A 26557-nucleotide genomic window follows, 5' to 3' on the forward strand; every position below is an offset into this window, starting at 1 on the left:
TGTGATGGAGCCCAGAGCTGGGAGCTTCCGTATGACTGCTGTCTCTGGCTGCTCACTGGCGCCCTCTGCTGGCCTCAGCTGCACCTTGCTGAGGATGTGACGACACATCTAGTCCGGCAGAAATAGATCAACATTGTTTAAAATATAAAATGAATATGTATATATGTAATTTATTTACCCTCTTTTATCAACAAGGTTCCTTTTTAATCTAGTTTATATTACCTGAAGGTAGTGATGTAGTAAAAACAAAAAGACAAGATTTCCACGACCATCCTTTGTGTAACAAATAACCAAAGATACAGCATCGTGCAGAAAGGTCCAGTTTTCATTAATAGTGGGAAAACCACTCATATTCGTTTCAGTTCTGGATGCTGTAGGAAGCATTTTTGTAAATACTGGGTGTGGTGCGTGACTCTTTGGGTTCGGACTCTGTGTCCATGAGCGGAAGGTTGCTGGTTCAGATCTCATTTTGAGTCCCCCCCCCCCCCCACCAAACACTGAATGCAATTTCAGTTCAGTTCAGTTTTATTTGTATAGTGTGTTTTCACAACATTACATCATGTCAAAGCACTTTACAGCATCCCTGCCCAAAGCCCCCAGTGAGCAAGTCAGAGGGGACAGTGGCAAGGAAAAACTCCCTAGAAAGAAGAATCCTTGGGAGGAACCATAGTTAAAGGGGGAGCCCATCCTCCAGGGGGCAGCAGAGGAAGCCCTAACCCTAACCAGACTCAAAGGGGGAGCCCATCCTCCAGGGGGCAGCAGAGGAAGCCCTAACCCTAACCAGACTCAAAGGGGGAGCCCATCCTCCAGGGGGCAGCAGAGGAAACCCTAACCCTAACCAGACTCAAAGGGGGAGCCCATCCTCCAGGGGGCAGCAGAGGAAGCCCTAACCCTAACCAGACTCAAAGGGGGAGCCCATCCTCCAGGGGGCAGCAGAGGAAACCCTAACCCTAACCAGACTCAAAGGGGGAGCCCATCCTCCAGGGGACAGCAGAGGAAGTCCTAACCCTAACCAGACTCAAAGGGGGAGCCCATCCTCCAGGGGACAGCAGAGGAAGCCCTAACCAGACCCAAAGGGGGAGCCCATCCTCCAGGGGGCAGCAGAGGAAGCCCTAACCCTAACCAGACTCAAAGGGGGAGCCCATCCTCCATAGGGCAGCAAAAGGAGTCAAATGATCAAGATGGCAAAGTCCTAATTCACATTATCCCATTCTTAAGATTTCAGTCACAAAGCGGGGGGCAGGGAGGTGATGACAGGCAAGCGCTGGAGCTGCTTCAGATCGGAGGGTGAACAGTAGTACGGCAGCAGGAGAAACAGGAAAGATGTCACAGGCAGAAGGGTGAGCAGGCCGGAAGGATGTCACAGGTAGTGGGGACATCGCAGGCAGCAAGGTAGGCAGGACATCTTGAAAATTTGAGATCTCCAGGCAGGACAGCGCAGGGAGATTAAGGGAAATAAAATGTGCAATTAGCCAAAATAGGAGAGACTATAGGCAGTTCAAACAGTTAGGTGAGTGCAGTATGTAGGCTCCGGCAGATATAGCTATGGCAGCATAAGTAGGAGGGAGAGGAAGGTGGGAACGCAGGCATGGGGAGTCCCTGAAATGTCAGCACTCCAATTCCACAAGGGGGTGTGAAACTAAATTGACAGACTGACAGTTAAGTTTATCCAAAGCCAATGGCACCGATCCCCACCCAGCTCTACACCTCACACTATAGGTCTGACTGGGAGTGAGCAGTTAGCTAGAGCTAGAACTAGTGTCCCTATAAGGTAAACTAAACAGGTGTGTTTTTAGTCTAGACTTGAATATTGAGAGTCAGCCTGAATCCCGCATATCCGGTGGAAGACCATTCCACAGCTGAAGAGCTCTATAAGAGAAAGCTCTGCAGCCTGCCGTAGCTCTTTCTACCCTGGGTACTAACAGATATCCTGCTTTTTATGATGGAAGAAAGCAAGGAGTGTTGTAGGCCATCAGGTTACTACGGTATTCTGGTGCAAGGCCATTCAGTGTTTTATAAATCAATAGCAGTATTTTGTAGTTAACCCGAGACTTAACTGGAAGCCAATGAAGGGAGCATAGAACAGGGCTAATATAATCACATTTATTAGTATTTGTAAGAACTCTGGTTGCTGCATTTTGTACCAGCTGAAGTTTATGTGAGGATCCAGATGGGCACCCAGAAAGGAAGGCATTACAGTATCCAGCCTGGAAGTTATAAAGGTGTTAGTGTTTCCGCTTCATGAAAGGAGAGCATCTTCCGAAGCTTGGCTAGGTTCCGTACATGATAGAACACAGCTTTAGTGATGCTTTTTATGTGAGCATCGAAACATAAATCTGAATCAACCAGAACACCAAGATCTCTGACCACTGTGTGAGGTTGGGTAGGAAGACCACCAAGCTTGAGGTTGTCAAACTTATTTCGAGCCGTCTTCGGACCAGTTAACAGTACTTCTGTTTTTCTGTCTTTTACATAAAGAAATTATTTGCCATGCAGCACCGGATATCTAGTCAACAGTCTTCTAACCGAGAGCTGTGATGCATCATCCGGCTTAACAGATATATATAACTGTGTATCATCAGCAAAACAATGAAACCCAACACCATGATTTCTGATAATGTGACCAATATATACAGTGTACAGTAGCGGCCCAGCACTGATCCCTGTGGGACACCATTGTAGGAATATTTAGCTCAGGTAAATTTTAATATCTTCATCAATATGTTTTGAAGTCAATTAGCTTTTAATTAATTATTATTTAATGCTGATTATTAACCAATTGTTATGCCGAATGGTTCAAACACAATTGCGAATCCCTGTGAGTCGGTTAATCTGAGACTTACATGGGATTCACTAGTTACCAGTATCGCTTAGTAACCTGGGTTAGAAGGCTTGTCCAGAGAGCTGCATCACCAGGTAATGTAAACGATCGGTAATGAAGCTCCCCTCATGGCCAATGAGAGAGAGTCTTGTGATATTTCAGGCGAGTTTGAGGTTTCAGAGCTTAGTAGCCAGATCATAAAGCACAGTTTCTGGAAACACAACCATGAAGTCATAAAGCAGGTTAACATAACTGCTTATGTTGTTAGAATGAAAGGAAGCTGGTTTACTTGTTTGCAGAGTGGAGGGGGTCTTGGCAGTAGGTTGCAGAGGTGATGAGCTGAGGGAATGGTAGCACCCAAGAAGGTGCGGCGTCTGGAGCGGTTGTTGGAGTGGAGCCCCTTGGCTTCTCTCTCCTTGTGAAGCTTTAAGGTGAAAGGCTCTGTCTTGGTTGCAGTTCTCTGTTGGGTAGCAGGCCTTCACCGGCAGGCTTCAGGAGGGCTTCTCCCGGGCTGCTCTTCTCCCGGGGCTTCTCTTCTCCTCCCTCTGCTGGTCTGATGTTCTCCTCTGCTCCTCTCTCTTCTTCCACCTGCTCTGTTCTGAGGTGCCATGTTTTATGGTTTAAAGTTTATGAATAGGGATGACCAGGAATTCGACACCTGAAGCAATGGCTGACCATCTAGTTGGCAGGTTTTCAGTCCTTTTAGTATTTATGACTAGACTACTACCACTTTACTGATGATTTTCATTAAACTGGTGTAACATTTGATACATACAGTTTCATGGTAACCACTGACCGGATTTGGAATCAGGAGTGATTTTCCATCAGTCTGACACCAAACATGCCATACCAGCCTGGCGGGTCACACCTCATACCATCTGTATTAATTAATTAACAATTTCTGATATTATGTATGTTAATAAATCCCATTAATATGCATCAACAGAGGTTGCTACTTTGGATCATTTATACGGACTTTACATTACATATTCACATTTAAATAGCACATCTTACCCTTAGATAGACGTGGCCGTTAGTTTGTGGTAATACCAATTTAAATTGCACATCTGGGAACAACATATTCTGTCGGTGTGGCTCCCTGTCGGTGTCAATTATCTCTCGGAACTCTGAAAATCCGAGTTGGGTGATATCACGTCCGACAATCTCCCGTTCGAGCTACCACAATACTTATATTTTAACAGTTTTGGAGTAAGATTATTATTTCCGAGAGACAAACAAACAAGAAACACGAATTAGTCAAACCACATTAAAAGCTTTATAAAGTATTTTAGTACATTCATAGCGATATTCTTTTTTTGAGAGCCAAACAAACTACAAACCACCATGTTGAAATTATGTCACAGGGGCAAAATTCTGTCCGACATCAACGTCATAAAAGATATGTGTTTCCGATGGGAAGTGACGTGTTTCTTGACATTTTGTGACGTTTTCATCTGAGTTCTGAGTTGGAGAGAGATAATCAAACGCACCATTATCCCAATTATCTGCTCTCCAGAATTGATAATATACACATTAATTCTGTCTTTTAATGCAGAATAGTAGAGGACAAAGAAGTGCTAACGGACCACAAAGATCAGATAAGGGCCACAGAGGAATGTGGTAAAGGGGGGGTTGTTAAACAAAGAAAGAAAGAACCTCTGATAGTTAGGAGCCACACTAAGATACCTGGTTACATTATTTAAGTTTCAAGATTCCTCTGGGATAATCATGAGAGCATGTATGCAGGGGTAGCTAAACACTAAGACTGTCTGAGGACTCACAAACAAAACCTATCTGGATATCGAGACTAGTAGCCATGAGTAAATCAATATATAGGGAATACAAAGGCTGAACCTTCAATAGAAACTTTCTTTAGGGTGTTGGGTGAATGCGTGGTATGTAAGGCAGGATGTATGGGGAGGGGGTTGCGTGCCAAGTTGAGGGGCCTCTATCCTTGAGGTCCACTCTGCTGTCTGTAGGTCCCTAAATCTTTGGGCCATAAAAGATGGAATGCTGGCCTCCCTTATTATCTGTGTGTATCTGTGTTTATGTGTGTGTGTGTGTGTGTGTGAGCCGTGTGCGTATACTGTATGTGTGTGTGTGTGTGTGTGTGTGTGTGTATGTGTGAGTGTGTGCGTGTGTGGGGTCACTGACCCCCCTTTTGTGCCTAGGCCAGCGAGTACCTCTCATACCAAACTAGGCCTTGTCTCAGGCAGCCTGGAATCTCAGCCCTGTCGTATGTGCGTCTGTGATACTACACCATATTTGACTTTAGTGATCTTGGAAGATTCATTGTTAATGTGGACAAACTGATAATGATCAGTTAAATAGGAGCCAAACCAAGAGAGGGCTGTCTCCTTAATGCCAACCACAGATTCTAGCCGCTCCAAGAGGATATTATGGTCCACAGTATCGAATGCTGCAGTTAAGTCTAGTAATACCAACACAGATATACAGCCACTGTCAGAAGCCATAAGTAAATCATTCACTACTTTGCCTGAAGCTGTTTCTGTGCTGTGGTTTGGTCTAAAGCCAGACTGATATAATTCATCAGCATTATTTTTCTGTAGTAAAGAAGACAGCTGGCGAGCAACAGCTTTTCCAGGATCTTTGAAATGAACAGAAGATTTGAGATTGATTTATAATTTCGTCAGTCACTAGGTTCAAGATTTGGTTTCTTTAGAACAGGTCTAACAGCTAGTTTAAAAGGTTTTGGATCATATCCAAGCCTAAGAGACGAGTCTAACACATTTAACAGGGTGGTGCTAATCAGTGGTCGAATCTCCTTCAGGAATTTTTGTAGGAATTGGGTCTATGAGGCTAGTAGAGGATTTGCAGGAGGAAACTAAGCTCAAAAGTTCTGATTGTTTTATAAGAAGGAAATATTCAAAGGTGTCATTATCAGTACACATAGGACTAGCAGGAGGCTGGCAGCTGTATGTAGCTACAGACATGCACTGGATGGTCTGTCTAATCCTTATTTTACCATTACAAATGTAATAACATCATTACTCATAAAAGCTTGTGAGACTTGTGAGTTTAATGTTGAAGAATTCTGTGTTAACCTAGACAGAGATTCAAATAGGAATTTAGGATTATTTTTGTTCTCTTCCATGACTCTGGAGAGGTACACAGACCTCGCAGTCTGTACTTAGAGAGGCTCCTTCCAGGTAGATCTGAAAACTTCTAGTTTAGTTGAGCCCCATTTGCACTCTAGCTTGCATGAAGCCTGTTTAAGTTATGCGTATGATCAGAGCACCAGGGGGCAGGTTTCTTATCTCTATGCTTTATCTTCTTAAGTGGAGCTACAAGATCTAGGTGCTGCGAAGCGATTTCTCCATGTGCACAGTTACCCGTTCAAGTTCATTTTCACACGGGGCTTCAGATGTTTGGCTGAAGGACTGTGGAAATTGCTTGAGAAATGCTGTTGTAGTTAATGAGGCAATGGAACGTCTGATAGTGTACTTTGGACCTGAAGCCGAAGGGAGGCTATACTGTATATCAAACGTTAACAAGTAATGATCTGAGAGCAGAGGATTCTGAGGTATAATAGATATGTGATCCACCAGGACACCATGGCTAAGAATCAAACCCAGGGTGTGGTTACAGGCATGAGTAGGCCGACTACATTCTGACAAACACCTACAGAGTCTAGGATAGCAGAAAACGTTGTTGTTAAAGGATCGCTGTCATTCTCCATGTGAATATTAATTTCATGACTTTGTCAGTAGTGACCACCAGGATTGTTGAAAAATCTGCAAACTCCAGGGACCAGGCAGTCTATACACAATAAGAATGGTGATTGGAGGTTAGGGACCTGGCAGTTTATACACAATAACAATGGTGATTGGAGGTTAGCGACCAGGCGGTCTATACACAATAACAGCACTGACTGGAGGTTAGGGAATAGGCGGTCGATGCACAATAATAATGGTGATTGAAGGTTAGGGACCATGCAGTCTATACACAATAACAATGGTGATTGGAGGTTAGGGACCAGACGGTCTATACACAATAACAATGGTAATTGGAGGTTAGTTACCAGGCAGTCTATACACAATAACAATAGTGATTCAATGTTAGGGACTAGGCAGTCTATACATTATAACAATGGTGATTGGAGGTTAGGGACCAGGCGGTCTATACAGAATAACAATGGTGATTGGAGGTTAGGGACCAGATGGTCTATACACAATAACAATGGTGATTGGAGGTTAGGGACCAGGCGGTATATACACAATAACAATGGTTATTATAGGTTAGGGACCAGGCAGTCTATACACAATAACAATAGTGATTGGAGGTTAGGGACCATACGGTCTATACACAATAACAGTAGTGACTGGAGGTTAGGGACCAGGTGGTCTATACAGAATAACAATGGTGATTGGAGGTTAGGGACAAGGTGATCTATACACAATAACAATGGTGATTGGAGGTTAGGGAGCAGGTGATCTGTACACAATAACAATGGTGATTGGAGGTTAGGGACCAGGCGGTCTATACACAATAACAATGGTGATTGGAGGTTAGGGAGCAGGTGGTCTGTACACAATAACAATGGTGATTGGAGGTGAAGAACTACAAAGAGAAGATCCCGCAAGACTGAGAAGAAGAATTTCAAATGTGCTAAAGCTATAAGCACTTTGCTCAGACACTCCTAGGTCAGACTGAAATATTGCAGCAGCACCAGCACCTTTGCCATCTGGTCGAGGGTTATGCTGTAATCAGCTGGAGTAGATTCACTTAGTGCCATGAATTCATTCGGTTTAAGTCAGGTCTCTGTAAGGCATAAGGACCAAGACTAAAATCAGTAATCATTTTATTTATTAGTAGCGCCTTAGGAGCCAGTGATCTTACATTCAAAAGTCCAAGTTTTAGCCTTGCATTACACCTATTATCTAATAACGGATTAGGTTTAATTATTATTAAGTTTTTATGATATACACAACGGTGGAATAGACCTCCATGATTAAAAGTGCGGGGAACAGACACAGTCCCAGTAACATGAACCCTAGGTGACGACTCTAAGCGACTAGCAGGCGGTCGGTTATGCCGGTTTGCCTGCCGCCTGGACTTGGCTCTAGTTAGTCAGCGATTTGCCTGGAGACTAAGAGCTATGCCTTTGGACAGGAGATCGGCACCAGCCCACGAGGGGTGAATACTGTCCCTCTTCAAAAGCCCAGACCTACCCCCAAACATTTGCCAATTGTCTGTATAACCCACAGCATTTATCGGGCACCATTCCAACAGCCAGCGATGCAGCGATGATAATCTGCTGTATATTTCATCACCACGTCTAGCAGGGATGGGGCCAGAACGCGTTACTGACACACACATCTTCTTCACAAGGCTGCACACCTCTATGAAATTTGTCTATGTAACTATTGACTATGAATTGCAGAATCATGCACAGACAATAGTTATAGCTCTACATTAATTTTCTCGTTCTTTTTTAATTTTCGTTCTTTTCTTTTTTTAAGATGTGAACAGAATGCGCATCCGTGTTGGGGTGTAACATCGGTTCTCTGACTATGAAACTTGAAAGCGGGGGCTGACCTATAATATATTTTGCCGAGCTCAGGGGTAGGAACGGACAAGCTTGTAAAACTAATTAATAGTCAGGCCGAGTTCATTTAAAAACTATTAAATCTTTCTTTATATTTTAAGAACTCGGGCTGGGATTCGTAGCTGGATTATCAAGGCTGTCTGCAATTGTCTTACATTGTACAGGAATTAACATTCCTAAATGCTTGTCTTGCTCGTCCCTCCAGATACATTATGGGGTCTGCTGTCATATGCTGGCTGGGGAAGAATAATACCTGCTTTTGTTTCTAGTAGAATAGATTACTGTAATGCCGCTGGTGGAGTGTTAACCCGCACCAGGCACAGGGATCACATCTACAACGGACCCAGAATGCCGCTAGCGGAGTGTTAACACACACCAGGCACAGGGATCACATCTACAACGGGCCCAGAATGCCGCTGGCGGAGTGTTAACACGCACCGGTCACAGGGATCACATCTACAACGGACCCAGAATGCCGCTAGCGGAGTGTTAACACACACCAGGCACAGGGATCACATCTACAACGGGCCCAGAATGCCGCTGGCGGAGTGTTAACACGCACCAGTCACAGGGATCACATCTACAACGGGCCCAGAATGCCGCTGGCGGAGTGTTAACACGCACCGGTCACAGGGATCACATCTACAACGGACCCAGAATGCCGCTAGCGGAGTGTTAACACACACCAGGCACAGGGATCACATCTACAACGGGCCCAGAATGCCGCTGGCGGAGTGTTAACACGCACCAGTCACAGGGATCACATCTACAACGGGCCCAGAATGCCGCTGGCGGAGTGTTAACACGCACCAGGCACAGGGATCACATCTACAACGGGCCCAGAATGCCGCTGGCAGAGTGTTAACACGCACCGGTCACAGGGATCACATCTACAACGGGCCCAGAATGCCGCTGGCAGAGTGTTAACACGTACCAGTCACAGGGATCACATGTACAACGGGCCCAGAATGCCGCTGGCGGAGTGTTAACACGCACCAGTCACAGGGATCACATCTACAACGGGCCCAGAATGCCGCTGGCAGAGTGTTAACACGCACCAGGCCCAGGGATCACATCTACAACGGGCCCAGAATGCCGCTGGCGGAGTGTTAACACGCACCAGGCCCAGGGATCACATCTACAACGGGCCCAGAATGCCGCTGGCGGAGTGTTAACACGCACCAGTCACAGGGATCACATCTACAACGGGCCCAGAATGCCGCTGGCGGAGTGTTAACACGCACCAGTCACAGGGATCACATCTACAACGGGCCCAGAATGCCGCTGGCGGAGTGTTAACACGCACCAGTCACGGGGATCACATCTACAACGGGCCCAGAATGCCGCTGGCGGAGTGTTAACACGCACCAGTCACGGGGATCACATCTACAACGGGCCCAGAATGCCGCTGGCGGAGTGTTAACACGCACCAGTCACGGGGATCACATCTACAACGGGCCCAGAATGCCGCTGGCGGAGTGTTAACACGCACCAGTCACAGGGATCACATCTACAACGGACCCAGAATGCCGCTAGCGGAGTGTTAACACACACCAGGCACAGGGATCACATCTACAACGGGCCCAGAATGCCGCTGGCGGAGTGTTAACACGCACCAGTCACAGGGATCACATCTACAACGGGCCCAGAATGCCGCTGGCAGAGTGTTAACACGCACCAGGCCCAGGGATCACATCTACAACGGGCCCAGAATGCCGCTGGCGGAGTGTTAACACTCACCAGGCACAGGGATCACATCTACAACGGGCCCAGAATGCCGCTGGCGGAGTGTTAACACGCACCAGTCACAGGGATCACATCTACAACGGGCCCAGAATGCCGCTGGCGGAGTGTTAACACGCACCAGTCACAGGGATCACATCTACAACGGGCCCAGAATGCCGCTGGCGGAGTGTTAACACGCACCAGTCACAGGGATCACATCTACAACGGGCCCAGAATGCCGCTGGCGGAGTGTTAACACGCACCAGTCACGGGGATCACATCTACAACGGGCCCAGAATGCCGCTGGCGGAGTGTTAACACGCACCAGTCACGGGGATCACATCTACAACGGGCCCAGAATGCCGCTGGCGGAGTGTTAACACGCACCAGTCACAGGGATCACATCTACAACGGGCCCAGAATGCCACTGGCGGAGTGTTAACACGCACCAGTCACAGGGATCACATCTACAACGGGCCCAGAATGCCGCTGGCGGAGTGTTAACACGCACCAGGCACAGGGATCACATCTACAACGGGCCCAGAATGCCGCTGGCAGAGTGTTAACACGCACCAGGCCCAGGGATCACATCTACAACGGGCCCAGAATGCCGCTGGCGGAGTGTTAACACGCACCAGGCCCAGGGATCACATCTACAACGGGCCCAGAATGCCGCTGGCGGAGTGTTAACACGCACCAGTCACAGGGATCACATCTACAACGGGCACAGAATGCCGCTGGCGGAGTGTTAACACGCACCAGTCACAGGGATCACATCTACAACGGGCCCAGAATGCCGCTGGCGGAGTGTTAACACGCACCAGTCACGGGGATCACATCTACAACGGGCCCAGAATGCCGCTGGCGGAGTGTTAACACGCACCAGTCACGGGGATCACATCTACAACGGGCCCAGAATGCCGCTGGCGGAGTGTTAACACGCACCAGTCACGGGGATCACATCTACAACGGGCCCAGAATGCCGCTGGCGGAGTTTTAACACGCACCAGTCACAGGGATCACATCTACAACGGACCCAGAATGCCGCTAGCGGAGTGTTAACACACACCAGGCACAGGGATCACATCTACAACGGGCCCAGAATGCCGCTGGCGGAGTGTTAACACGCACCAGTCACAGGGATCACATCTACAACGGGCCCAGAATGCCGCTGGCAGAGTGTTAACACGCACCAGGCCCAGGGATCACATCTACAACGGGCCCAGAATGCCGCTGGCGGAGTGTTAACACTCACCAGGCACAGGGATCACATCTACAACGGGCCCAGAATGCCGCTGGCGGAGTGTTAACACGCACCAGTCACAGGGATCACATCTACAACGGGCCCAGAATGCCGCTGGCGGAGTGTTAACACGCACCAGTCACAGGGATCACATCTACAACGGGCCCAGAATGCCGCTGGCGGAGTGTTAACACGCACCAGTCACAGGGATCACATCTACAACGGGCCCAGAATGCCGCTGGCGGAGTGTTAACACGCACCAGTCACGGGGATCACATCTACAACGGGCCCAGAATGCCGCTGGCGGAGTGTTAACACGCACCAGTCACGGGGATCACATCTACAACGGGCCCAGAATGCCGCTGGCGGAGTGTTAACACGCACCAGTCACGGGGATCACATCTACAACGGGCCCAGAATGCCGCTGGCGGAGTGTTAACACGCACCAGTCACAGGGATCACATCTACAACGGGCCCAGAATGCCGCTGGCGGAGTGTTAACACGCACCAGGCACAGGGATCACATCTACAACGGGCCCAGAATGCCGCTGGCAGAGTGTTAACACGCACCAGGCCCAGGGATCACATCTACAACGGGCCCAGAATGCCGCTGGCGGAGTGTTAACACGCACCAGGCCCAGGGATCACATCTACAACGGGCCCAGAATGCCGCTGGCGGAGTGTTAACACGCACCAGTCACAGGGATCACATCTACAACGGGCACAGAATGCCGCTGGCGGAGTGTTAACACGCACCAGTCACAGGGATCACATCTACAACGGGCCCAGAATGCCGCTGGCGGAGTGTTAACACGCACCAGTCACGGGGATCACATCTACAACGGGCCCAGAATGCCGCTGGCGGAGTGTTAACACGCACCAGTCACGGGGATCACATCTACAACGGGCCCAGAATGCCGCTGGCGGAGTGTTAACACGCACCAGTCACGGGGATCACATCTACAACGGGCCCAGAATGCCGCTGGCGGAGTGTTAACACGCACCAGTCACAGGGATCACATCTACAACGGACCCAGAATGCCGCTAGCGGAGTGTTAACACACACCAGGCACAGGGATCACATCTACAACGGGCCCAGAATGCCGCTGGCGGAGTGTTAACACGCACCAGTCACAGGGATCACATCTACAACGGGCCCAGAATGCCGCTGGCAGAGTGTTAACACGCACCAGGCCCAGGGATCACATCTACAACGGGCCCAGAATGCCGCTGGCGGAGTGTTAACACTCACCAGGCACAGGGATCACATCTACAACGGGCCCAGAATGCCGCTGGCGGAGTGTTAACACGCACCAGTCACAGGGATCACATCTACAACGGGCCCAGAATGCCGCTGGCGGAGTGTTAACACGCACCAGTCACAGGGATCACATCTACAACGGACCCAGAATGCCGCTAGCGGAGTGTTAACACACACCAGGCACAGGGATCACATCTACAACGGGCCCAGAATGCCGCTGGCGGAGTGTTAACACGCACCAGTCACAGGGATCACATCTACAACGGGCCCAGAATGCCGCTGGCAGAGTGTTAACACGCACCAGGCCCAGGGATCACATCTACAACGGGCCCAGAATGCCGCTGGCGGAGTGTTAACACTCACCAGGCACAGGGATCACATCTACAACGGGCCCAGAATGCCGCTGGCGGAGTGTTAACACGCACCAGTCACAGGGATCACATCTACAACGGGCCCAGAATGCCGCTGGCGGAGTGTTAACACGCACCAGTCACAGGGATCACATCTACAACGGGCCCAGAATGCCGCTGGCGGAGTGTTAACACGCACCAGTCACGGGGATCACATCTACAACGGGCCCAGAATGCCGCTGGCGGAGTGTTAACACGCACCAGTCACGGGGATCACATCTACAACGGGCCCAGAATGCCGCTGGCGGAGTGTTAACACGCACCAGTCACGGGGATCACATCTACACCGGGCCCAGAATGCCGCTGGCGGAGTGTTAACACGCACCGGTCACAGGGATCACATCTACACCGGGCCCAGAATGCCGCTGGCGGAGTGTTAACACGCACCGGTCACAGGGATCACATCTACACCGGGCCCAGAATGCCGCTGGCGGAGTGTTAACACGCACCGGTCACAGGGATCACATCTACAACGGGCCCAGAATGCCGCTGGCGGAGTGTTAACACGCACCAGTCACGGGGATCACATCTACAACGGGCCCAGAATGCCGCTGGCGGAGTGTTAACACGCACCAGTCACGGGGATCACATCTACAACGGGCCCAGAATGCCGCTGGCGGAGTGTTAACACGCACCAGTCACAGGGATCACATCTACAACGGGCCCAGAATGCCGCTGGCGGAGTGTTAACATGCACCAGTCACAGGGATCACATCACACCTGCTCTCACATCCCTGCACTGGCTTCCTCTGGCTTCTATGATTGATTTTAAAGTTCATTTGCTAATTTATAAATATTTACATGGTTTAGCTCTGTCTTGCCTCAGTAACATGACTGTAAGGTATGTCCCAGGCAGATCAGTCAGATCATTCGGCAGTAATTTACTGATCATTCCTAAAACCCGGCTGGGGAGGGAGGGGGCAGCTTTTATTATGGGCCCAAACTCTGGAACTCTCTCCCAGAAAACCTGAGAGCTACTGAATGTCTCAGTACTTTCAAAATTAGGCTGAAAATGCATCTTTTCACCACCGCATATAATAATCTATGATAATCAGTTTTATTATTTTACGTATTTATTATTATCAGTACTTGTGGGGGGGGGGTTATCGCTCCCCCCAGAAGACATAGGGGATAGAGGCCCTTATGAGGGAGGGGCCCCTAACGAGGACATCGGTGGATAAAGTCCTTTATGATGGTGTTGGAGAAAGCGTCAGGCTTTCCACTCCAACTCTGCACACAGAACCAAACTACAGTACAGCATATGTTGGAGAAAGCGACAGGCTTTCCACTCCAACTCTGTACACACCATTAATTACGAGACAACACACTTAGAGTTTTATTTGCACAAGGGTAACCACACTCTCTGCATGCTAGGCTACAAAGGAATGTGTTACAAAGGGTGGTTCCCCTTGCTACCTTTATTTATAGTCAATGGGAGGCAGGGGTCTTGGAGTGAGAACAAAGATAGGACTGTGAGAGTAAGAAGAAGTTCTGGTTTTCCTCAGGTGGACAACTATTTAAACACGTGCTCAGGATACGTGTAAACTAATATAATCTAAATTATGAAGGTAAAGAAAACAAAATAATGCATATACATATTTACACTTATTGCTGATTATACAGAAATGATAAATGATTACTAACAGTTTCTTCAATCTAACAGATGGTATTTTTTTATTTTTTATTTTATTTTTGAAAACATTTTTACTCTATTTTTGTTTCTTTTGCGCTTATTGTTATTTATTCTGTGCTTATTTGAATTTCATTCTTTTTCTTCTTTTTAAATGTTTGCAAACCACTTTATGAACGCTGTGGTTAAAACACGCTATATGAATAATGTCAGGTTCAGGTTAGATGGGTGAGCAGGAAGCGGGGAAAGAGGAGGCAGGCAGGCAGGCAGGCAGGCAGGCAGGCAGGGAATTCGGGGTTTATTAGGGAACGAGCGAGACAGGGCAGATGGCGACAAACCAAGAGTAACTAACATTAACTAACATTAATGACAAAGACGGACTCAGACGCGGACTACTGTAAATACAAAAGACAAGCTGAAAATAACTGGAAACAGCCTTGGGACAATCGGAGAAGCAAACATGGATGATGAGGGGGCGTGGCACACACGAGGCTCGTGTGTGCTTCGAAATTCCCACCAGAAAGCTGCACTTGAATGGCTGACATTCTGATGCAGACTCAAAGATAGAAGTTGGTGATGTGACAATACTGAACTTACAAGAATGGCGAACGCATGGTTATTGCAAGGGACAATGCTTGTGAAATTCTGCACAATGTTTCCTTTTAACTGCCTCAGAATCTTAGGCTAGAAAGCTGAACTGAAAGCAAATCATGAATCCTTCTGTTACGATAATCGGCGGTTAGTCACTGTCAGATATCGACATCGGGATACTTGTCTGATTATGCTCATTACCGATAATATCGTCATATCACCCAGATGTAATTGGTGATTTGACATGTTCCCAGGTATAACAATACAGGGAGAAAAAGGATTTTACTCATGGGATCAGGAATCCAAGTGCAAGTTGCTGCTGCATTAGCTGCTGGGAATGTTCACATCTCCTCCTTTCAGTGATACGTGTCGAGTGTAGGGGCATCTGGCAGAAAGATGGCTAAGGACTGCACTGGAAGCACTGGTCTGACTGTTATGGGAGGGTTCACGTCCATCTTGCTGTTTATTTGTTCTTATATATTCCTGTATATTCTGTGATTTTTGGTTGCAGCTTGTACCTAATGTTTTTACTTCTAGTTTTGAGCAAAGATGCACTGACTCACAATTAGTGATCATATGACTGCAGCAGATTGTTAGGACGCACAGAACACTCTGCAGACTATAATTCATTTTGAAGTGTAAGCTCTGCTGCTAATTATACTGAAAACAAATGTTGTAATGCTTTGTATTTTACTAATGTGTCGGATGTGTATATGTCTGTGTCTTAAAGTGTTTTCTGTTTCAGGCTGAACAGCTGTGATCTCATAGATGAACACTGTGAAGTGCTGACTTCAGCTCTAAGATCAAACTCTTCCCCCCTGAGAGAGCTGGACCTGAGTGACAATAACCTGAAGGATTCAGGAGTGAAGCTGCTCTCTGCTGCACTGGGGGACTTACACTGTAAACTGGAGATATTGAGGTCAGTATTACTGGGTATTCCACTCTGTAAACTGGAGATACTGAAGTCAGTATTAATGGGTATTCCACACTGTAAACTGGGGGTAATGAGGTCAGTATTACTGGGCATTTCACACTGCAAACTGTATGTACTGAGCTCAGAATTACTGGATATTTCACACTGTAAACTGGGGGTAATGAGGTCAGTATTGCTGGATATTCTACACCGTAAACTGGGGATAATGAGGTCAGTATTACTGGGTATTCCACACTGTACACTATGTGTACTGAGTTCAGTATTACTGGGCATTTCACACTGCAAACTGTGTGTACTGAGGTCAGAATTACTGGGTATTTCACACTGTAAACTGGGGGTAATGAGGTCAGTATTGCTGGGTATTCTACACCGTAAACTGGGGATAATGAGGTCAGTATTGCTGGGTATTCCACACTGTAAGCTGTGGGTAATGAGGTCAGTATTGCTGGGTATTTCACACTGTAAACTGGGGGTAATGAGGTCAGTATTGCTGGGTATTCTACACGGTAAACTGGGGATAATGAGGTCAGTATTACTGGGTATTCCACACTGCAAACTGTGTGTACTGAGGTCAGAATTACTGGGTATTTCACACTGTAAACTGGGAGTAATGAGGTCAGTATTGCTGGGTATTCTATATGGTAAACTGGGGATAATGAGGTCAGTATTGCTGGGTATTCCACACTGTAAGCTGTGGGTAATGAGGTCAGTATTGCTGGGTATTCCACACTGTAAACTGGGGGTAATGAGATCAGTATTACTGGGCATTTCACACTATATGGAGGAGATACTGAAGTCTGTATTTATTTTAAAATTGTAATGGTGAGGTGATATTATTTATTGGGGAGTTTTTGTCTCTCTCTCTGCAGGCTGTCAGGCTGTAGAGTCACAGAAGAAAGCTGTTCTTCCCTGACTTCAGCTCTGAAGTTAAACCCCTCACACCTGAGAGAGCTGGATCTGAGCTACAATCACCCAGGAGACTCAGGAGTGAAGCTGCTCTCTGTTGTACTGGAGGATCCCAGCTGTAAACTGGAGAAGCTGCAGTGAGTACAGAATATGCATTTTACACAAAAGTAACTGGACAACAAGAAAACCCACAAGGCCTTTCAGCAGTTACATAATAAACAAACACAAACCGCTTCTGTTTTCTTCTCCTACGTCCTTATATCCCACAATCTTATCAGCCCTCGATCCATGTTAGAAATAATTAAGCAGTGAAGCAGGAAACATCCATTCAACCATATAATCCATACAAAACATTTGTGTTGTTTAGCAAAGTTAACGACACTGCTATAGTTAAACATGCTAACTTTAACGTGTTATGGACAAAAAAGTAATGGATTCCAAACAGAATCGGGATGATTGTTAAAATGATTTTTAGTAATTTAATTGTTTTCTTAAAATCCATTATGTCATGGTCCCTATTCTCCTCATTTGAATACAGTGCTGCAGTGTAAAAAGTGGTTTTAAAAGTGTTTAATTTTTTTAAGGGTGTGCTGGTGTGAACTCACAGAGATATGTTGTGAGGCACTGGCTTCAGCTTTCAGATCAAACTCCTCACCCCTGAGAGAGCTGGACCTGAGTGACAATGACCTGCAGGACTCAGGAGTGAAGCTGCTATCTGCTGGACTGGGGGAATTACACTGTAAACTGGAGATACTGAGGTCAGTCTTACTGGGTTTTCCACACTGTAAACTGTGGGTAGTGAGGTGAGTATTACTGGGTATTCCACACTGTACGCTGAAAATACTAAAGTAGAAAATAACTAATGATTTCAAAATAAAGCAGGAGTATCTAAGTCTTCAGGTTTCCTTAAAAAATAACATTAGACTCGCTACAGTAAGTGGAATGTCGAAAGGAAGATTGCATTGGAAGTTAAGGATGACATTAAAAGTTTCTTCCAATATACCCCAAAAGAGCTCTAAAAGCTGAAATCACTCATCTGTAGGATAGTAAGGGCCTTATAATTGAAAATTAAGATTGATATAGTAAATGAGTCTAATGATTATTTTACACGGGTGTTCACAGTAGAAGACATGATTAACTTACCACCATTTAGTACAAATACAGTGTCGTATATAAACAATATACTGTCCCTCCACAATTATTGGCCCCCCTTGTAAAGATTTGTAAAAAGGGTTAGAAAAAAATCCACCTTTTGGTGAAGCAGCTTCATCTCACACTGAAAAAATGAGAAAAATCCAACCTTTCTTTGAAATAAATTTATTTAAAGAAAAACAAATCCTTCATCAAGAAATAATTATTTTCAACAAAAACACATGTGCCACGATTATTGGCAGCCCTGCTTTTAATACTTTGTAGAACCTCCCTTTGCCAGTATAACAGCACTGTGTTACGATCGGCGCCGGTGAACGGGTGATCGTTCAGGCAAGCGAGCGGGCAAGAGGCAGGCAAGCAGGCGAAGTCAGGGAAAACGGGGATTTATTCACTGGTACAGGCAGGGCAGGATGGACACTGGCATTGACATCGACAAACATCAATGACGGACCAGAGGACTCAGGCAAGACATGGACTCAAATAGACCAGACAGAGCAAAATAACAGGACACAGCTGGGTACGATCAGGGAAGCACACTTGGATAATCAGGGGGGTGTGGCACACACGAGGATCGTACGAGCCGGGCTTGACACACTGAGTCTCCTATAACATTTTATAAGGTTGGAGAATACAGAGCAGGGCATCTGAGACCATTCCTCTTTACAGAATCTCTCCAGATCACACAGGGTCCTCGGCCCTCTCTTGTGCACTCTCCTCTTCAGCTCAGCCCACAGGTTTTCAGTGGGGTTCAGGTCAGGGGACTGAGATGGTCATGGCAGAAGCTTGATTCTGCGGTCAGCTGACCATTTTAATGTTGATTTGGACATGTGCTTAGGATCACCGTCCTGCTGGAAGATCCAATGAAGGCCCAGTTTTTGTTTCCTGGCAGCGGCAGCCAAATTTTGATATAAAATGTCCTGGTATTTCATGGACCCCATAGTGCCATGTACCCTAACGAGGTTTCCAGGGTTTTTGGAGGAAAATCAGCTCCACAACATCACAGAACCTCCACCATATTTTACAGTTGGGATAAGGTTCATTTCATTACAGGGAGTGCAGAATTATTAGGCAAATGAGTATTTTGTCCACATCATCCTCTTTATGCATGTTGTCTTACTCCAAGCTGTATAGGCTCAAAAGCCTACTACCAATTAAGCATATTAGGTGATGTGCATCTCTGTAATGAGAAGGGGTGTGGTCTAATGACATCAACACCCTATATCAGGTGTGCATAATTATTTGCTTTCCTTTGGCAAAATGGGTCAAAAGAAGGACTTGACAGGCTCAGAAAAGTCAAAAATACTGAGATATCTTGCAGAGGGATGCAACACTCTTAAAATTGCTTTTGTTTTGTTTTGTTTTGTTTTGTTAAAATTGTTTTTGTGCAGCACTTTTTGCCGTCATGTCCGCAAAACTGTTTCCTTTAGCTATTGCGGAAGCATCAGTTTGATGTGCCTTACATTTGCATATTGCAAGGCAATTTGGTAATTGCACAACATCTAACAACCTGAGTAATAAGTTTGTATGAGTTAAAGATGTTCCTTGCGATGTCTTGAATCCTCTATTTTTCCACACTCTTGCATGGTGATGAACAGCTCCAAACACATATTGACTATCAGTGTATATAGTAAGTGGCTTGTTTTTGAAGAGCTCGCATGCCCTAATTACAGCATAGAGTTCAGCCGCTTGTGCTGAACAAGCAGGGGGGAGTGCATTGGCCTCTAACACTTCAGTAGATGTAACTACAGCATATCCGACCTTGTTCTTCCCCATGTCATTTTTTGATGCTGATCCGTCTACAAAAACAACCGTTGAATCTGGTATTGGGGTCTGTAAAATATCTGCTCTGGGTTTGGTTTGTTCTTCCACAACTGCTTTGCATGAATGTGGCTCTCCATCTTCCGCTGTCGGAAGAAGGGTGCTAGGGTTGAGAGGACCACATCGCTGTATCGTGATGTTTGACTGAGAAAGCAGGAGTGAGACTAAGGTCAGATGTCTAGCATGTGTGAGGAACGGAAGTGGCGTTTGCAAAAGAACCAATGAGACCGAATGTGGCACCTTCAGGGTGAGTGGATGGTACAACACTAGTTCTGCTGATAATTTCACTGCTTCTGCAGCAGCTGCACAAGCCTGCAAACACTGCGGAAAACCAGCTGCCACGGTATCTAATCGTTTAGAATAGAACGTTAATGGCCTCTCTTTTGCGCCGAATGGCTGTGTTAATACTGCCTTCATATACCCTTGATTTGCATCAACACATAGGGTAAATGGTTGTTGATAATCTGGCAGAGCAAGTGTCACATTAGTTTGTAACATCATTTTTAGATTTGTGAATGCCAATTCTCCTTCTTTTGTCCACTGAATTTTATCTTTCAGTGCCATGTCCTTCCCATAAATCAGGGTTTGTAAAGGTTGAACAAGTGCAGCATAATCAGGTAACCATTCCCTGCAATAATTGCAAAGTCCTAAGAAGGACATCATTTGCTGTTTAGTCTTTGGCTTTGGTGCCTCTTGTATTGCTTGTTTTCTAGTTTCTAATAACGATCGACCTTGTTGGGAGAGTTTATGTCCAAGATATATAACTTCCTCTCTGCAATACTGTAATTTTTGTTTTGATGCTTTATGTCCTGTATCATACAAATGCTGTAACACTAACAGTGTGGCTTCCTTGCAATGCTGTTTTGTATCTGAAGCAATTAATATATCATCTACATACAATAGCACTTGACTATGGGGCGGTACTTTACAGGAACTCATTGAGTATCTAAGAGCCATTGTATATACATGTGGACTTTCTGAAAACCCTTGAGGGAGTCTAGTGTATGTGTATTTATGTCCTTTATAAGTGAAACCAAATAAGTGTTGTGAACCAGGATGTAGTGGTACTGAGAAAAAGGCATTACTCAGATCCACTACTGAAAAAAACTTCTTGTCTGGGGACAAGGAATGTAACAAAAGGTTTGGATTAGGCACATCTGGTGCAGCATGTTGTACTATTTCATTTACTGGCCTGAAGTCCTGCACCATTCTCCATTTCCCAGTGTTTCCCTTCTGCACAGGAAAGATAGGGGCATTGCAAGTGGCCTCAGGGGCCTCTCGCAATATCCCTGATGCTAACATGTCCTGCACGACTGGGGCTATGCCTCTTTCTGCTTCTGGTTTTAATGGGTTTTGTCTCACCACTGGACGGTGTTCTGATTTCAGGACTACCTTATAAGGTGGAAATCCCTTTACTAATCCTACGTCAGTTGGGGAGGTAGACCATAATCCTTCTGGGAGATCACTTAAATCTGGCTCATCTACCTCTTGTGTCACTAAGAGATCTTGTCATGTCTGATCCTCTAGGTGTGTGGTGGGAGTGACTTGAACTCTCCACCCTAGTGGGAATCTCCAAATCCCTGCTTCTTCATCATATTTCCACTCTGACCCTGGCACTGATTTATAATGGTTTACTCTAGACCCATGAGATGCATTTTCAATAAAGGTCCCTAAATCCTGCCATTTGCCTTGTGCAGGTTTTGAGAGTGACACATGGGATGCTCTCTCTCGGAACAATTCCTTTTGCTTGGGACCTAGCAACACAGAAGTTGCTGAATAGCCTGTCTCAGGACTCACATATAAATGTTGCAATGTTATGCAAAAGGGTCCTAACGCATGGAACTGTCGGTCATATTGGTAATCTGGTCCAGGGGTGGATTTATGCCACATAGTGACATGGAGGGCTCCCTCTGGCATGTAATTAATTTAGTCTCTGCCTTGCTTTTCTCTAGTCTTCCGCAATAATTCACGTGTCTGTGCTGTCCCTCCCAAATCTAGGGACCAATAATATTGCGGGGTTGACATGCCATTTATCACGAGAGTTTGTTTTTCTACTATTGCCTTATGCCAGTGGGTGTTGCAATCACACTAATACCCATTTGTATCATAAGATCCCTTCCTAACAGATTGACTGGACATGAAGGGCTTATTAGCACATGGGCATGACATTCTAACTCTGTTTCTTCATCTTTTATGCTACCTGGATTTGTCAATTGATGACTTTCAGCTTGGCCTCCTGCAGTTCGGATATTTATGGAGGACGAGGAAAAGGTAACCCTTGGAGGGCTAGTGGTTAACACTGTTCCACAGGCTCCTCTATCGCATAGGCACTCATATATTTTCCCATTTATAATAAGCCTTCGTTTTGGTAGTTCTTCAGGTTGTTTTAGTGCTAGCAGCTGGCAAACTGCTTGCAAATCTATCTCTTCTGTCTCATCCTGTTTCTGCAGCTTATCTGGCTCCTTTGATAGTTCACAGGCTAATTGTCACTGATTCTCTGTAGAATTTGGGTTGTCAATGGTCTTGGTTCTACATTGCCTAGCTAAGTGCCCAGGTCTTCTGCATGTCCAGCAAACGTTACCTTGCTGTAATAAATTTCGCTGATTGCTCCTAAAAGCACCTCTCCCCCTTCCTCGGCCTCGTGACCTTCCTCTGAACCCTCCCCTCCCCGGAGGATTCATATGTACTATTGCAACAGTATCATTAGCAGCAAACACTGCGTCTGATTTCTGTTTTTGTGCTGTATGGGCGTGTTGGGCATATTCTAGGGCTTGCTGTACTGAACCAGTATTCTGATGTACCCAATGTTTATCTATGTATCTCTTCAGTTCAGGTTTTCGCCCTGTGATGAACGCACGTTTTAACTGTTGCTGATAAACTCCTCCATTTTCCTCATTATGAGGAATTCCTGAATTCCCTCTAAACACCACTCTCATCCTATCCATAAAATCCTCTGGCTCTTCTCCATCTTTTTACTTGCATTGTGCAATTCTGCCATAATCTGCTCGTCTCACAAACACTGTCTCTATCCTTTCATGTAATTGCTGCATACTCTGTTGTAGAGCTTGTGAATTATGTGCAAGTGGTTGATTGTCTGGTCCATGACCAGTAAAGTCTCCTGCTACTCTTCCCCACTTATGGTTGAACAGCTGTCTTAAACATTGGAACATTTCTCTACCATTCAGGTGGAAACTGCTCTGTAGTTCCAATATTGCTGTCCAAAATTCTGGTACCCCCTCATCAACAGGAGGTATTCCCTTTAATGCTGCCGTTCTATCTTCAGCTGTCCATGGTCTATAGACTAACATAGTTTCAGGTCCTCCATCTGGCTCTCCATTAGGGTTTGCCACCTCCACTAGGGGGCATTGTAATTCTATTTCTTCCTCTTCGCTATCAATATCAATGCCTTCATTTCGCGGATGCTATCGAACCTTAGCAGTAGCTAGATCGCGCACAGGGTATAACGTAGGATCTCTACTCCTAGTTATAATGGGGGAAGAAGGAGGAGCTGATGGCTTCTTTGGTATTGTGCCCATAGCTGATGGTTGTTTTATTTCCCTTCTATCTACGGGTTGCACGGGGGCAGGCAATAGTGGTGGTGTTGGTGGTCTATTTTCTCTATGTTTTATTTTGGCCACCGTCTCATCATCTAAAGTGACTAGAGCGGCTACAGTTAATTTATCCTTTCTATCATCCTTTTTCTGCTTTCTGCGTACATCTCAACTTACTTTGTTCCAACCAATTATCTCAATACTTATATTCTTTCTTCCTTTTCTCCAATTTTCCTTTCTTCAAGGTTTGTAACATTTCTAGTTTTAAATTTCCTTGTAATTTTAAGATATCTGGAGTGTGGAGTTTCCCTTCAAACCCATGTTTTTTTCTCCACCTCCGATTACTTATTTGTCCTGAACCTGGTTTATATCCTTCCATAAACTTCTTATCTCCCTCAAGTTCAATCCTCTTACTCTGATTCTTTCCCATTTTTTTTTTTTTTTTTTTTTTCCCGTCTCCGCACTATACAGGTCCTGGGTGGAAATTCACTGGTACTAGATATATGGGAGGACACCAATACAGCCTTCTACTGCACGCTGTTCGGGCAGCGGTATCGGTTTTCAGGGATGAAACCCGTCCTTGATCCCTCAATCACCAGTACTTCTTTCCCACCAGGCAAAATAAGAAATGGACTGACCAAAGCAACTCTAAGCCTCTATAATAGTCTTAGTCCAGTCATTCACACAATACATGCATGTTCATATTTCGCTTAATTACGGCTAAGCCTAACCCCTTTTCTGCTTAATTACGGCTAAGCCTAACCCACGTCAATTGACCCGGTTATTTCACTGAATAACCTTTGTTGTCTCACCTGTCCTGTGTGCCTGTGTTCCGCCACCGAGGTCCGTCAGACATCACCAGACGTCGAGCGCAGTTCTAACCACCGGCCTGATGACGAATTCACGTCACAGGTCTTTCTTGCACCCATCTCCGAGTGGCTGTCGACAGACTTCGGTGTCGCTCCTCTCGGTGCGCTGGCGATGTCGTCAGGTGTCCTCGGATCCGGCTCGAAGGACCAAATTATATGTTGGAGAAAGCGTCAGGCTTTCCACTCCAACTCTGCACACAGGACCAAACTACAGTACAGTATATGTTGGAGAAAGCGACAGGCTTTCCACTCCAACTCTGTACACACCATTAATTACGAGACAACACACTTAGAGTTTTACTTGCACAAGGGTAACCACACTCTCTGCATGCTGCGCTACAAAGGAATGTGTTACAAAGGGTGGTTCCCCTTGGCACCTTTATTTATAGTCAATGGGGGGCAGGGGTCTTGGAGTGAGAACAAAGAAAGGACTTATTAGAGGCACAATGTCACAGTGGGCCTGTGTTCATAATGGGGTACCGCAGGGTTCAATTTTAGGACCACTTCCTGTTTTACATTAATGATATTGACACCAATGCATACAGTAAACTAGTTAAATTTGCAGATGACACCAAGGTGGATGGTGTAGCAAATACTGATCTAGCAGTGGAGAGGCTACAATGGTATCTTGATTTAATTAGCGACTGGGCTGGTACCTGGCAGATGAAATTTAACATAGAGGTAATCCTAGCAGGGAGCAGAATTATATAGTACAGATATTTTATGGGTTCAAATGAAATACAGGTAGATGATTATGCTAAAGACCTTGGTGTGTATGTTGATGCTTCCATGTCCCACTATCGCCAGTGTGGGGAAGCAATAAAAAAGGCCAATAGGATGTTGGGTTACATCTCTAGGTGTGTGGAGTTTAAGTTAAATGAGATGATCCTATGATTATACAATTTCTTGGTAAGACCCGACCTAGAATATTGTTTTAATGTGAGAGGGGGATATAGGGCTGTCAAAGGAACAAACAGGTTTGCTTTAGTCCATTCAGAAATATTTATTAAAATATACACAAAATTAGGATATATTTCGTAAGCATTGATAGGTAATCCCATTAATTATTAAAATGAAAAAGTAGCCGCAAGTCATCTACACTCGTGTAAGAGAGTGTCTGTGACAGGGTATGTATGTATGAGAGTGTCTGTGACAGTGTACGTGTGTGTTAGAGTGTCTGCGGCAGGGTACGTGTGTGTGAGAGTGTCTGCGACAGGGTACCTGTGTGTGAGAGTGTCTGCGGCAAGGTTCAGGTGTGTGAGAGTGTCTGTGACAGTGTACGTATGTATGAGAGTGTCTGCGACAGTGTACGTGTGTGTTAGAGTGTCTGCGGCAGGGTACGTGTGTGTGAGAGTGTCTGCGACAGGGTACCTGTGTGTGAGAGTGTCTGCGACAGGGTACCTGTGTGTGAGAGTGTCTGCGACTGGGTACCTGTGTGTGAGAGTGTCTTCGGCAGGGTACGCGTGTATGAGAGTGTCTGTGACAGGGTACACATGTATGAAAGTGTCTGTGACAGTGTACGTATGTATGAGAGTGTCTGTGACAGTGTACGTATTTATGAGGGTGTCTGCGACAGGGTACGTGTGTGCGAGAATGTCTGCGACAGGGTACGTATGTATGAGAGTGTCTGTGACAGGGTACGTATGTATGAGAGTGTCTGTGACAGTGTACGTGTGTGTGAGAGTGTCTGTGACAGTGTATGTTTGTATGAGACTTTCTGTGACAGGGTACGTATGTATGAGAGTGTCTGCGGCAGGGTACGTGTGTGTGAGAGTGTCTGCGGCAGGGTTCGCGTGTATGAGAGTGTCTGTGACAGTGTACGTATGTATGAGAGTGTCTGTGACAGGGTACGTGTATGTGAGAGTGTCTGTGGCAGGGTTCACGTGTGTGAGAGTTTCTGCGACAGGGTACGTGTGTGTGAGAGTGTCTGCGGCAGGGTTCGCGTGTATGAGAGTGTCTGTGACAGGGTTCGCGTGTATGAGAGTGTCTGTGACAGGGTACGTGTATGTGAGAGTGTCTGTGGCAGGGTTCACGTGTGTGAGAGTGTCTGTGACAGTGTACGTGTGAGTGAGAGTGT

The 26557-nt window shown here is 46.1% G+C and overlaps 2 protein-coding genes across 2 annotated transcripts in view; one reads left to right on the forward strand and one right to left on the reverse strand.

Annotated features, from left to right (window-relative positions):
- Positions 1-26557, reverse strand: part of LOC125721991 (E3 ubiquitin/ISG15 ligase TRIM25-like) — a 162884-nt gene that overhangs the window by 63280 nt on the left and 73047 nt on the right. The gene's annotated exons all lie outside the window — the stretch shown is intronic.
- Positions 1-26557, forward strand: part of LOC125722026 (NLR family CARD domain-containing protein 3-like) — a 65658-nt gene that overhangs the window by 22059 nt on the left and 17042 nt on the right. The window contains exons 7-8 of the mRNA XM_048998275.1: positions 15996-16169; positions 17054-17227. Coding sequence (XP_048854232.1) covers positions 15996-16169; positions 17054-17227 — 348 coding nt within the window. The remainder of the gene's footprint in view (positions 1-15995; positions 16170-17053; positions 17228-26557) is intronic.

This window comes from Brienomyrus brachyistius, unplaced genomic scaffold (assembly GCF_023856365.1).
Source record: "Brienomyrus brachyistius isolate T26 unplaced genomic scaffold, BBRACH_0.4 scaffold36, whole genome shotgun sequence".
NCBI lineage: Eukaryota > Metazoa > Chordata > Actinopteri > Osteoglossiformes > Mormyridae > Brienomyrus > Brienomyrus brachyistius.